Source organism: Echinops telfairi, unplaced genomic scaffold (assembly GCF_000313985.2).
Source record: "Echinops telfairi isolate 266 unplaced genomic scaffold, ASM31398v2 ScPeMD7_1;HRSCAF=3_0, whole genome shotgun sequence".
In the NCBI taxonomy this organism is placed as follows: domain Eukaryota; kingdom Metazoa; phylum Chordata; class Mammalia; order Afrosoricida; family Tenrecidae; genus Echinops; species Echinops telfairi.
The window spans coordinates 83,070,516-83,084,326 of NW_022103896.1; the positions used below are offsets into that span (position 1 = coordinate 83,070,516).

Consider the following 13,811-nt stretch of genomic DNA (forward strand, 5'->3'; position numbering starts at 1 on the left):
ATTGTGAGTATTGTCTGTGAATTCTGCGTGGCCGCTGCAATGAATTATCAAACCCACTTGAAAAAATAGAGGTTGGGAGAGACCGGGGATGCACCAATTGGTAAGATAGTTCCAGTTGAGAGATATAGCCTTAGTCTCATAGGACTTGACTTTGGGCAGTTGATCCTGCTCCTGGTTTTCCTTCTCCTTCTTTGAAGTTAGAGGCATTCAGATGCCACCTCCACACCATTTCATTCTTTTTCAAACTCCCTAGATCCTATTTCCATAGGCTTTTCCAAATTTATTTTTCCATTTTTTGTTAAATGAAAGAGCCTTGGTGGTGTAGTGGTTATACATTTAGTTATTCACCTGTCAATCAGGTCATAGCCAATGAGGCCTCTGTTGGTCATGGCCTTCTCCTGAGGATTTTGGGAGCTCCCGTCTTCCTCGCTGGAGGTGGGACACACTCTCTGCCTCCCCTTTTCTGCTGTCGAGACACTCAGAGAGCTGCAGGAGACATATGGAGACCTGTGCCAACGTTGAGATGCTTCCACTGCCACTGGATGCACAAGACCTCTACCCACTGGGTATCCATTCAGTATCATTGCATGTGCTGCATGAGCTAAAGAGAAATTTATGGACTAGTATTGGACATATGGGCTAATGTCGGACTTATGGACTTGATCTGGACTGGGCTTAGATGTTTTCTCAATATGCAATTGGTCCTTTATATAAAGCTCCTTCTTATAACACGTGAGTGTCTATGAATTTGTTTCTCTAGTCAGCCTGGATTAACACAGTTAAGGAGTGATTTCTTTATACTTCTATTCATGTGACAGCTTTTGAATTTCATAGGTATTTTGTTATTTAGGAAAAAGAAGTGTTTTGTTTATTTATAAGGATAACAGTATACAGTATTGCTTCTGGGAAACTATCAGCAATTCTGTGAAAAGCAGGTGAATTTTCTTAAGTTTGGAAATTTAAAATCAGAGTTTCAATTCCTACATGTTTGCTCCTTTCTCTTAATCAAGGAACTCTGGTGGCAGTGGGCTAAGCATTGGCTGCTAACAAGAAGGACATCCATCAGCAAACACTAGCTGCTCTGCCATAAAGACTTCCAACGCTGGAAAGCCTGGGGTGCAGCTCTAGCCCGTCCTACTATATTGGGTTGCTATGAGTCAGAATAGACTGGACAGTGTAGACATGTTTTATGTATATCACTTAATCATCCACACTATTTTCGTAGGTAGAAAGTTAAAGTAATTTGTAAAACAGATTCAAGAAAAATTTAGCATTGTTATCACTAAAATGCAGCATAAGAGAAGCCATGAAAAAAAGAGATACACTGCAATAATTGACCGTGAATTTTAACAGGTACAATTTTTGTTTTATTGCAAGGCACACAATAATAGGTATAATGTACAATTATCATCTTCTAAAGTTCAAGATATAAATAACACACATTAGGTAAAACATTCAAACATGGATATGGTTTTTTAAAAGAAAAAATACAATGTCTTACCACAAATGGATTATGCCTTTTTTGGATGGATTTTCCACATTCTATTGGGTTGGTTTTTTTTGTTTGTTTGTTTTTTTAGGACTGGAAGCAAATATGTGTCTCTTCCAGTCCGTTGGATATATAGATATTCCATATTTCTTGGCATAGACACAGGCATGTTTCTAGCATTACATCCATTTGTTGAAATTGTCCATTGGTATTCTGTTAATTCCTGAAGTCTTCTTTTTCATCAATGCCTTTAGTGAAGCCAGAACATCATCCTTCTGTGTCATCAGTTCTTGATCATCTGCTGCCTCATGAAATGATGGAGCATCAATGAATGCTTTTGAGTATAGTGACTGTTTATTCCTTCCATTTTCTTTTGATGCTCCCAGCATCGTTCAATATTTTTCCTATAGCCAAACCAAAGCAAACCCACTGCCTTCGAGTCAATTACAACTCACAGTGACCTGATGTGGGATTTCCAAAGATGTAAATCTTCATAGGAACAGAGAGCCTCAACTTTCTCCTGTGGAGTAGCTAGTGGGTTTGAACCACTGACCTTGAGGTTAGCAGCCCAATGCTATGTCAATACTGCAATTTGAGGCTTAAATATTTTCTTCAGTTCTTTTTGCTTGAAAAATGCTGCACTCTCTTCCTTTTTGTTTACTAACTCTAGATTCCTACACATTTCATTATACATTACCTTCTTTTTTTATATACATTACTTTCTTGAGCCACGCTTTTAAATCTTCTGTTCAGCAAATTTCTTATTTTTTCCGTTCACATTAGCTCCTCTATGGTCAGAAGCAAGTTTCCAGAGTCTCTTCTGGCATCTATTTTTCAATCTTTCCTTTCCTGTCTTTTTAACGACCTTCTGCTTTCTCCATGTGTGATATCCTTGTTGTCATATCACAATTCATCTGATCTAAAGTCATTGCTGTTCAGTATGCAAATGTAGTCTTCTGATAGACTCTAACTCAGATGGGATATACTTAAGGTTAGTCTTTGCTTTTCCTGGACTTGTTTTAATTTTTTCACCTTAAACTTGAGCAATTGACGGTTGATACCATAATCAGCCTTGTCCTTTTTCTGACTATTAATATCTTTTTTCCATTATCTTATTCCACTCTGTATTTCACGCAATGAGGTCTACCGCATTCAGTATATTCCATTCACCATGTTCCCTAACATTGTTGTTGTTAGGTACCATTGAATCAGTTCCATCTCATAACAACCCATGTACAATAGAGCTAACACTGCCTGGTCCTGTGCCATCTTTACAATCATTCTTATGTTTGATCTCTTTTTCCCTAATGCAGTTATATAAAAAATAGATACATCTCATCTCCTTGTTTATGTTTTGGGGAACAGGTAGTAATAGTAACAAAGAAGCTTAACTATCTCTCATTAGCACTCATGGACTCCTCCTCTCTTTTCTTTGGCTAAAAGTTTACATGAGGATAAATCCAAGATGATAAAGTAAAAGGTCAGACTCCAATAATGGCAATTAATCCTAGGAAGTCTTGTAGAGTAGTACAGAGAACACATCACTATAATTTAACTCCATGATTGCATCGGTGATAAATTTTTGTTTTGCATTAGAATCCACCCAGAAAATCTTCTGGGCTTTGTTGCTTCACAAAGATTTCAATAGAGTTTAATGCTAGTACTACTCTCCCAAGATACAGATTTCCTTTCATATGTTCCTTGGGATTTTTAACCATGACGTTAACATTGAGAAATATTTAAATATATTCTATTTATATTTAATTCAATGAATCTAATGACATCTAAGAATTTTAATGAAATTTTAGAAATGCCCAAAGAGCCTGTCATTTCAATCAGGAAAAGCCTTGCCATCTGACCTGTTGTCATTTATGTTACATGCCAGAAAAATCTAATAAATGATCAATGTAAACTTCTGAAAGCATATGTAAAAAACCCTGGTGCAAGGTTTTGTTTTCAAAAAATAGTATTTGCATGAGAGAGAAAGCACGAGTGAACAAAACTGAACAGATATTACGATGTAGAACTACAAAGGTCTGTACATTTGATTTTCCTGTTAGGTTCTAGAGAGTGGTACCCACATAACAGAGAATTTAAGAAGGGATGGGTTTATTTCTAAATTATCCCTTTCTTCTGCTGAGCCAAATTATCAAAAAAAGCCATTAACTCTGAAACCATAAGTTTCAAGAGAAATAGAGGGGGGGCAAGGATTTATATGTCATCTGGGATTTTAACAAAATTACGCTAAATGTGCTGTTTGTGGAATTATCCTCAGCAGGTGTAGTCTTTGCAGAACACAAGGTCAAGGTATGTCCTTGCAAAGTAAAAGATATAATGTCATCACTCTGCCTGCACTTATGAACAATTTTACTTTGTGCTGAAAGCAACTGAATAATATCCTAAGATCTACAAATAGCCCCATATTCATAAAGAGATGCTACAAGTAAACTAGATTCTGTCTAGAGTTGAAGCCTCAAAGTGAGTTGAACACATGAGCACAAGAGCGACACACACTGGTAAAGCACTAAGGATGATCAGGTCCCAGGGAACAGCTGATGGGAGTGGAAAACATTACACCTCAGCTCTAAATATCTCAGGAAGATCTTTAGCAGAACCTAGGAAGTGGCCTGGCTAAATAAAAGTCCATTTTTATTTGCACATATACTACATTTACAGAATAAACTAGAGATAATTACTATCCTATTTAAACCACGTTGTCATTTGACAATAGTACATGCTTTATCATGAGATTACTGATGAGAATAACATGATACACATACATCAGTAATAAGCAAAAAGGGTAAACTATGCTAGAAACCACCTTTAGCATGCTTAAATACTTTCATGAATAACAAGATGCTATTCTATTACACAGGAAGATCAGAGACATCAGATGGGTGTCTGAGGCACACATCAGCCAGAATTTTCCACACACCGCCACATGTAATGCTAGCCCACAGAGCACAAAGCTCGTGAGGAGTTCAGAAATTATCATCACTCTTTCTGTAGGTGCTGTAGTTAATGCTAACCATCTTAGCTGGATGTCTACTAGGTTCTGAAATCAACATTTTCTTGTTGTTCTAAACATAGTTTTGGAAACCATGTTGCACATGAAGGCGGCAGCAGAGGGATGCTGAGCTAGAATTAGGTAACTAGAGCAACGAGGTTTGTTTCTTTGCTCATTCAGAAAATAGAAGCCAGGCTTCCTTTTCTAACTTTGGCTTCATCTATCTTTTGTTTCAGCCCCTCCGGCCTTCTGCTTCCACTGATCTGGGCACATGATTCAGACCACACGATTTCCGAGAGTGTGTTTAAAACGTGCTCTATCCGATGCCTTAGATGGTGGTTGTAATCTGAGTTGAACCAAGATCATTGAACTCATCCCTGTCTACAGAATTGTAAGACGACATCTCCACGACTAGTCATACTGGCTTGTTTATCCTCCCCACATCTTGCATGTAAGCAGGGTCTTGGATTGTATTTCTGACTCGACTCGTGCTCTGGCGCTCCATCCTCACCTTAAGGGGAAAGCAGAAATCTCGGAAACAGCGTTTGAAGTTTTCATCAAGGAAAGCGTAGAGGATGGGGTTGAGGCTGCTGTTGGTATAGCCCAAGGCGATGCAAAAGTAGTAGCTGGCGAGGGCCGCGGTGCTGTGGGAGGTGCTCCCCAGAGCCTCCACCAGAATAAAGATGTGAATGGGCGTCCAACACACCACAAAGACAGCCACCACCACCAGGACCAGCCGGGTGATCCTTCGGAGGTTGCGGTCCTTTTCGCGGGAGCCCGAGAGGAGCCGCACGCTCTTCAGGCGCAGGATCATCAGCGTGTAGCAGACGATGATGATGAGCACAGGGATCACAAACGCAAAGATGAAGACGCAGATCTTCATGAAGAGGTCCCACCAGGAATAGTCATCATCCGGGAACTGTAAGGAGCACTCGATGACGTCCACATCTGGAGGAGGTGACCGACACGAAAACCACACACACATCAACCCATTAGTATCATTGACATGGCCACAGTGTGTTTTAAATGTGGATTTTAAAATCTTTGATTGAAAATGCCCCATTATGGTGAGCTATTACTTTAAACAGATCAACAAATTGTAAGTTAATACTATGTCATATTACCATCTTATCTTTGTAGATAGAATAACGAAGTTCAAAAGATTTTATTATTGGCAACATGCATGTGCTAAAAAATAAATGATTAGAATGAGCTGACCGTATGAGTGATCTAATTTCAGAAATTGGTTTGATGTTAGTAGTTCTGAGAAGAGCAAACTGTTCTTTTATAACATTGGTGATTATTTGTATGTTCCTTTATTAATAGTATTCCCATACTTAAAACTCAGGCAACAAAAGGTACTAGTTGTTTGCAGGATATAATCCATAACTTCAAAGCTAGCCGTTCAGGTTAAAAAGAGACAACCTGTCTTAAAAATAGGTTTGTAATAAATCATTATATAAATCAAAAAAGATGAGTATAAACTTTATATGACGATGGCCCAAGTGTTGTGAATTCATGAAGACAATAATGCTCATTGTGATGAACTGCATTACTGAAACTTGACATCACTGGTTGAGGAGAAGGGGAAGCAGATGCTGAAGGAAAGGGAGAACAAGAAAAGGAAGACGGGGAGGAGGAGGAGGAGAGGAAGGAGGAGGAGTAAGAAGAGGAGGACCAAATTGATTATTAGCAGCCCCAGATACCAGCTAGGACATTAGAAATAAATCTGGCACAGATTGTCATTTGTATCACCATGAACTAAGTAATTCAGACACAATGACTATTTTTGCCTGTTTACTTAAATACTTGTTTTTAATATTCTGCTTCAGTCTTCTGGATAGCATTCTTTTTGGAATGGTGTTAATACAAGAACCCCAGATGACAGACTTTTAAGCTGTTTGCCAAAGGAGCCCTGGTGGTGCTGTTGGATAAGCTTTGGGTTGTTAGTGATAAGGCTGGTGGTTCAAATCCAGCAGACACTCCATAGGAGATAAGGCTCGCTGCCCCAGTGGAAGCCTGTAGAGGGTCACCATTGAGGTGGAATCAGTTCCATGGAAGTCTAGCGCGTCCCTGGTCTCCAGGTTACTCTCCCTTTCCTCAGCATCAACCAGTTCACACTCTTCCTCTGGGCAGATCATGCTCTGGTCTGCTCCTCCTTCACCAATAAAGCAATCCTGAGCAAGAATGTGAATGTAATCCTCGTAGCAAAACATATCTTCTTCTGCCATTAGACAAGTCTGCCTCACAAATAATACAAGACACGCATTTTAAAAATAGTGTGATGGTGTATTTTCTAAAACATTCTTTTTCAAAAGATAGGGCACCCTGTAGGACAAAATAGAATTTCTCCGTAGGGTTCCCAATCTTGCTGGAAGCAGACCGGCACATCTTTCTTCCTCAGAGCAGCTGGTAGGCTCCAAGACCTGTTTTGGTTAGAAGTCAAGCACTTCATTGGCTTCACCACCTTTGAGAAGTTCTATTCTGTTTTTTAGGGTGGCTATGCGTTGGTATTGACTCGGGAGTGCACAGCAACACTGACGGTCTTAGAGCATTTCTGTTATTAGTTTTGTATCAGCTCAAACATTGAATAGCCAATAAAAATGCTCAGGTTAATCTGTAGTTTCTGATTGCCTGAAAAGTCTTTTGTTCAAAATACACTCACTATGCAGATTGATCTAGAAACAAGCAACCATCTGAACTTTTGCTTTTGTGTTAACAGGAATAATTACATGAAAAATAAGACACATGGATGTGTTTTTTCCCTGCTTAACTTTTGTATATGCCAACTTTCTCTCTTTTTTTATGGTTGATTCAGCTAAAAGGTTACTTCATACAGGTTTAGATAAAAGTCGACTTAAAGTGAGCCTCCTGTACATAAGTGATACTGCATTAGCAACTAAACCGAATGACTTGCCACCGAATCAATGCCAACTCCTAGCAACCTTAGGTGTGTTTGAGCAGAACTGTGCTTGACAGGGTTTTCAATGGATAATGTAGGTCCCCAGGCCTTTCTTTGAAAGTGCCTGAAGGTGAACTTCACTTTCAACCTTTCTGTTTTGAAGCCAAGTATGTTCACCATTTGCATCACCCTAGGACTCCATTAACTTTCTGCCTACTGTTCTTCTCTCCAGCTAAAATGCAGCCAATCAGGATAGGAACCAGTCTTAATGTTTAATTCGTGGCCTCTAGAATAGTGCCTGGGTAGTATAATGCTTAAAACAAATAAAGCATTAAATAAATTAACAATTGATTACCACAGGGACAGCAAACTCTCGAAGATATGGACTGGTCACTGTAGTTCTTGTTGAAGAGTAGCCTGCTATGTTAATAAAGATCTTGCAGTAGTTGGCATTTATTGGAGTAAGTATTCCAACTCTATGGATCAATTTCCTCCTGAACAAATTGTTGGGACTGTAGTAGGAGCTCAGTAAATATCTGATGACTACAGGAAACAATCAATGACAGAGACTGTGGAAAACATTCAGTGACAGGATTGAAAACAGCCTCAACAAACGCCGGTGTAGCTGAACTTAACACAAGTGAAGGGAAATGAGAGGTAATAATTGAAATTCAAATCCAACAGCACTTTTCATTAAATGTTCTACTTCAGGGGAAATGGGACTTTTTTTTAATGCTCAATTAGTCAACAATTGCCTCATTTCAAAAAGAATTTCCACCCCACCCCCACTTATTGTAAAAGTAGTGGATAACTCACCCCAAATCCACTGTCATTAAGTAGAGGCCATAGTCCCCTTTAATATGTATCCCAAGGCCTCCTAGTCATAATCAATACCTAAATCAAAATATTCCATGAGTGCATTCCTTTCATTAATAAATATTTCTGTTGATTGCTATCCCCATTATTAGAAGCCACTAAAATAATCTGCCACCTCTGTCAGTTTTCATAATTGGTGTCTTGCCTATTGCTGTGATGCTGGATGTTATGGCGCAAGTACATCAAATATCAGCAGCATCACCTAGCGTGGACGCGTTTCAATTGAGCTTCCAGGTGAACAGCCTGGGAAGAGAGGCCGAGTGGTCTGTATCGACAGTGCAACCACTGCAAAGTCTATGGATCACAGGTGCACACGGCCTGAGGCAGTGCTGGAAGATGGACCCTGTAGGCTATAAAGCACTCAAACGATGCAGTGGCTACAATACTGCACCCATCTGTACCCTGAAAATAGCAAATAGGGTCACTATGAGTCAGCTGATTTAAAGGCAACAGATGACACCATAATAATAATAGCAAGAAGACTCAGAATTCCAAAAAGAAATAAAACACACATATATAATATAAAATTATTCTATTTAACACTCTACATTTATAAAATGCAAAATGGACAGATACAACTGCCCCACAGATTTCTGGAAGTTGCTGATGAACATAATGTAATGAAGCAGATGTTAAAGTCATCGTGTTGCACAGAGATGACCATCGGTATTTATCAATTGCTTACTAGGTATTAGGCACTGTTTTTGTTTTTTTCCTTTTCTTTCTTTTTTTTTTTTTTTTTCAGGCACTGTTTTAAGTGCGAGGCTGCTATTGACTCTTTAGATCCACTAAACACTGTAGGTTTTATCCAGGTTTTGCAGGTGAGGATCTGGGGGTACAAAATAATTTCTCCAAAGTGCCACCACTAAAGGGTAAAGGCAAGATTCAACCCTAGGCTGCTTTAGGTATGCTTGATTTATTTCATTGTGTTTTAGGAATTGAATGGTGTCACTCCAAAATTAAATCTTAATGTGTTATTCCTGCACTGGTGAATGTGACTTTATTTATAAATATGATTTTTCTGTTGAAAGTATTATGTGTCATGCTAGAATAGGGGGATATAGGCCTAATCTCTTCTGAGGGGGTATCTGATAAAGGGAACAGGGATGTTGAGTAATAGTTAAGAGAATTAAAGAAATGCTACAAGCAGCAAAGGCATGGTAAGGATCAAAAAGCTGGGAGGGGGCCAGGGAGTAGCTCTTCGCTTAGGCCCCTCAGAAGGAATCAACAAGGCCAGAATCCCGATTGGCACTCTCGCTCTCCAAAATTCATGCAATCATTTCTGTTCTTTAAACCATGCACTTGGTGGTGCTGTGTTTTCTAGCTCTAGGACACTAAAACCGAGCATTTCTACAGAATGAGATTATAAACGATCAAAACTGAGTGACAAATATGATGTAAAACACGTTTCCTGATTACGCCGGAATCTAAACCCTCAGAGCTATGCAGCACTCCACAGTGTATGGAACAGTAGTCCTGAGACAGCCTCATATTACACCAACAAAATCTGCTTTAGAAAACAAAACAGGACAAAATAAAACATAAGACAGAGGCCCCAGAAGCACTACTTCAATTTTCTCACATTTTCTACTCTATTTGTAGTACAAAATAATCTCTGCTTTTCTTCCACTGCATTTGCACACATTCCTCTTCGAAACTCTAATTTCAGTCCATTTCTTCTAAGCTGTCATTTTTGATAATAAAAGTAGTGGTTAAATCCATAAGTGTAATATGGAATATAAAAACCAATTAATCATTTCCTTTGGGGAAAAATTCCTTTGGATACTATGCCCATTCTTCTCATCCTCCTGGTGGATACGTAGCATCTCCTACTAAATCTGAGCTATTATGCATAAACTCTTTACCCTCGGGGCACTTTCTGTCCATTTTATTCAATTCATATAAGCACGAAGAAGTTAAATTCTGTATGTGATTAGTCATATTAAAGAATACTTATCTCATAGAAAAGGGTTGGGTATTCCTTAAAAATTACCAATGCTTATAGCTTTAAGGATCCCTGGTGGTATAATGGTTATTCGTTGAGCTGCTAACCACAAGATCAGCAGTTCAAAACCATCAGCTGCTGTGTGGGGTGAAAAATGGGACTCTCTACTCCTGTTAAGCGTTAAAGTCTTGGAAACTCACAGGAGCAATTCTACCCTGTCCTAAATGGTCTCTGTAAGTCAGAATCAGCTTGATGGCAGTGAGTTTATTTTTTTATAGCTGTACACCTGCTGTGATTACGTTGGGATTCATTTTTCAGTGTCAGGGGAAAATATATTTCATTTTTTAGTAAAATTTTTCATTTTAAAATATAAAAATGAAAAGCTGTGGATTTAGCACTTTCCCTTTCCATTTGACCCTTTCTGCATGTTTTCAACTATGTATGATCACAGGCATCACAAGTCTTCCCAATAAATTGGAACATTTAGATTTCTATTGGAGCAGTGAACAGCATTTATAAAGTCCAAAGTTGCTGCTGTACTCCAATGAATTTATATATGATCAGAAAGCTTTTCACAGCCTTATCATCTAAAAAAGGAACTCTGGTGGCATATGGTTTCACACTGAACTACTAACTGCAAGGTCAGCAGTTCGAAACCACCAGCTTTTCTGCGGGAGAAAGTAGGGGCTTTCTACTCCTACAAAGAAACTCACAGGGGCGGTTTCCCCCTGCTCTCCAAGGTCAATGTGAGTTGATATCAACTCAATGGCTGTGAGTTTGATTTTGGTTTATCATCTAACAAAGAGCTCTAGTTGCATTACAGGTTAGGAATTGGGCTGCTGACCTCAAGGATGGCAGTTCAAACTCACGAGCTGCTCCACAGGAGAGCAATAAGGCAATCTGCTCCCACAAAGGTTTATAGTCTCAAAAACTATAGATCACATCAGTTCAATAGTAAAGGACTTGGGTTTGTTGTTGTTTGTTTGTTTTTGTGTTGTAGCATCTAACAGTAAAGAAAACCCCTTAGAACTGTAGCTTTTGCCTTGGCTGCTATATTAGAGTCATCTGAACACTTAAATATTTTGGTCTTCAGGCTCAGCTCTGATCAGTCAAATCAGATTCTTTAGGGATGGAACCCAGAGAGCATTTCTTTTAAAAGTGTCCAAGTGATTCTTATGTGTCGTCAAGAATCAGAACTTTCCCCCAAGAAATCCAAGGAAAAACACAGATTACCTTAGGAAAGACAAGAACTGATATGTCCCAAATGTAACACTTTTGTTCACTTGTGACTACCATCTAGCTGTGCAACCAATTTTATATGGCTTACAATAAAATATAGCATCACAATGAGTCAGAATCCCCTCAATGGCATTTCTAGACAGCCAAATAACAAGCCAGTTTTATGTCACTTTGTCATATTGTGCTGGCTTGCACATTGCTTTGTTGCTAGAACTGATACCACAGGAATTTCAAATACCAGCAGGATCATCCATGGTGAACATATTTGAACAGAGCATCCAGACCAAGTACAGACTTGAAATAAGAAATAGGCTGTTTTAGCCACTGAGAGTCTTATGAATAGCAGAGACACATTGCCTGAGATATTCCCAGAAGAAAAGCCCCTGAATCTTGGCTGAAAACAGAAACTGAGAAAAATCATTACTTGTGTTTTATTAACTATACAAAGCTATTAGGCACTCTCAACCAAAACAAACTGTGGCAGAATGGGAATTTCAGAACACTTCATTGTGCTCTTGAGGAGCCTGCACAGAGACCAAGAGCAGTCGTTGGAACAAAGCAAGGGATTATTGCATGTTTTAAATAAAGAAAGGTGTGCATCAGTATTGTATCCTTTCAGTATACTTATTCAATCTGTATGCTGAGCAAACAATTCAACAAGTTGAACCATATGAAAAGGAATTCAGTGTGAGGATTGGGGGGAGACTCATTAACAACCTGTGCTATGCAGATGACAAGCCCTTGCTTGCTGAAAGCAAAGAGGACTGGAGGCACTTGCTGATGAAGATAAAGGATTGCTGTCTTCAGTATGGATTACAACTCAAAGAAAACAAAATTCCTCACCAACAGACAAAAAGATAACATCTAAACCGAGAAAGGACTGAAGTGGTCAAGGCTATCATTTTGCTTGGATTCACAATCCGCACTCCTGAAAGCAACAATCAAGAAGTCAAATTACATTTTATATTGAACAAACCTATTGCAAAAGAACTCTTTGAAATGTTAAAAAGCAAAGATGTTGTTTTGAGGGCTAAGGTACGCTTGACCCAGGCCACGGTCTTCTCATTCACCTCAGATGCGCCTGAAAACTGCAAAATAAATAAGGAATGCCCGAGAATGATTGAGGCACTAGAATTATGGGGGTGGAAAAGGATACTGAAATACCACAGACTGCCAAAAGGACATACAGATTTGTCTTGGCAGAACTAGAGCCAGAATGCTCCTTAGAGCCAAGAGTGGCTAAGACTTGGTCTCGTGTACTTAAGACAGACTCAGGATAAATCAGTTCCTGCCTGGTAAAATAGAAGGGTAGTGAAAATGAGGAAATGGATTCACACCGTGGCTGCAACAATGGGCTCAAGCATAAAACCAACTGTGAGGCTGGACCAATTGGTGTCTCTTTCTGTTGTTCGCAGGGTCGGGATGAGTCCGAACTGACTCCCCAGCTCCTAACAACATCAGTCAAATCAAGGAGGAACTGGTGGTTCACTGATTGGTTTCTTGCCTCCACGCCACAGGTCATGGCTCATTTTCCAGACCACGCACTCCATACACAGCCACAGCTCCTCTCTGCAGACAAGTGTGTGTTGCTACAAGACTGAAAAGATTTCAGCCGAAGTTCCAGGCTAAGGCAACAGTTCGGGAAGAAAGGCAGGGCACTCTACTTCTGAAGAGGAGCTGATGAAAGCCCCATGGATCACCACAATCCAGTGCTCAGCAGATCATGGGATGGGATGGGACCAAATAGCATTTTGTTTCAGTTTGCATAAGGTCACCAGGAACTTGGAGTCAACTTGAATGCACCTAGTCACAACAATGACACCAGCCAAATGAAGCTGCTAAGACAGTGATACTGAAGAAGAAGATGGGAAGAGTCAACAAAAGTCTCTAATGAATTGGACTCAAATAAGGCATAAATAAGGGGAATAAGTATCTAGACTGTTGTACTAGATTGTACTTTGAAAATGCATATGGTTGGGGGCCCCTTTTCATCCACCTCACTCTAGATTCTGAGTAGCATTTCAGTAGCAGGATATAGATTGGGTATCTGAATCCTAGTAATTCCATAATCCTATTTTGTGTCAGAAATAGGAAGGAATATGGGATCATTGTGTTTCTCATCTTTTATGCATTATATTTCTCCTGATTTTTCTTCTAGATGTGCGTGTCCTGTTGCTGTTAATTGTCCTTAAGTAAACTTGACTTAAGGCAACTCCAATTTGATTCATGACAACCAAATCCTTACTCCGAAGTCAGTCACCAAGCAAACCCATCACTCTGCACAGCAGCAGTCAGTTCACCTGGTGATGGCCTACCTGGAAGTACACCTGGGTTATTGTGATTGTTACATAAT

At 39.4% G+C, this 13,811-nt stretch overlaps 1 protein-coding gene across 1 annotated transcript in view; it reads right to left on the reverse strand.

Annotated features, from left to right (window-relative positions):
- Positions 1-2,161: 2,161 nt before the first annotated feature.
- The window catches only part of OPRK1 (opioid receptor kappa 1), a 41,381-nt gene continuing 29,731 nt past the window's right edge, over positions 2,162-13,811 (reverse strand). The window contains exon 3 of the mRNA XM_004697554.2: positions 2,162-5,444. Within this exon, the coding sequence (XP_004697611.1) occupies positions 4,912-5,444 (533 nt within the window). The 3' untranslated portion in view covers positions 2,162-4,911. The remainder of the gene's footprint in view (positions 5,445-13,811) is intronic.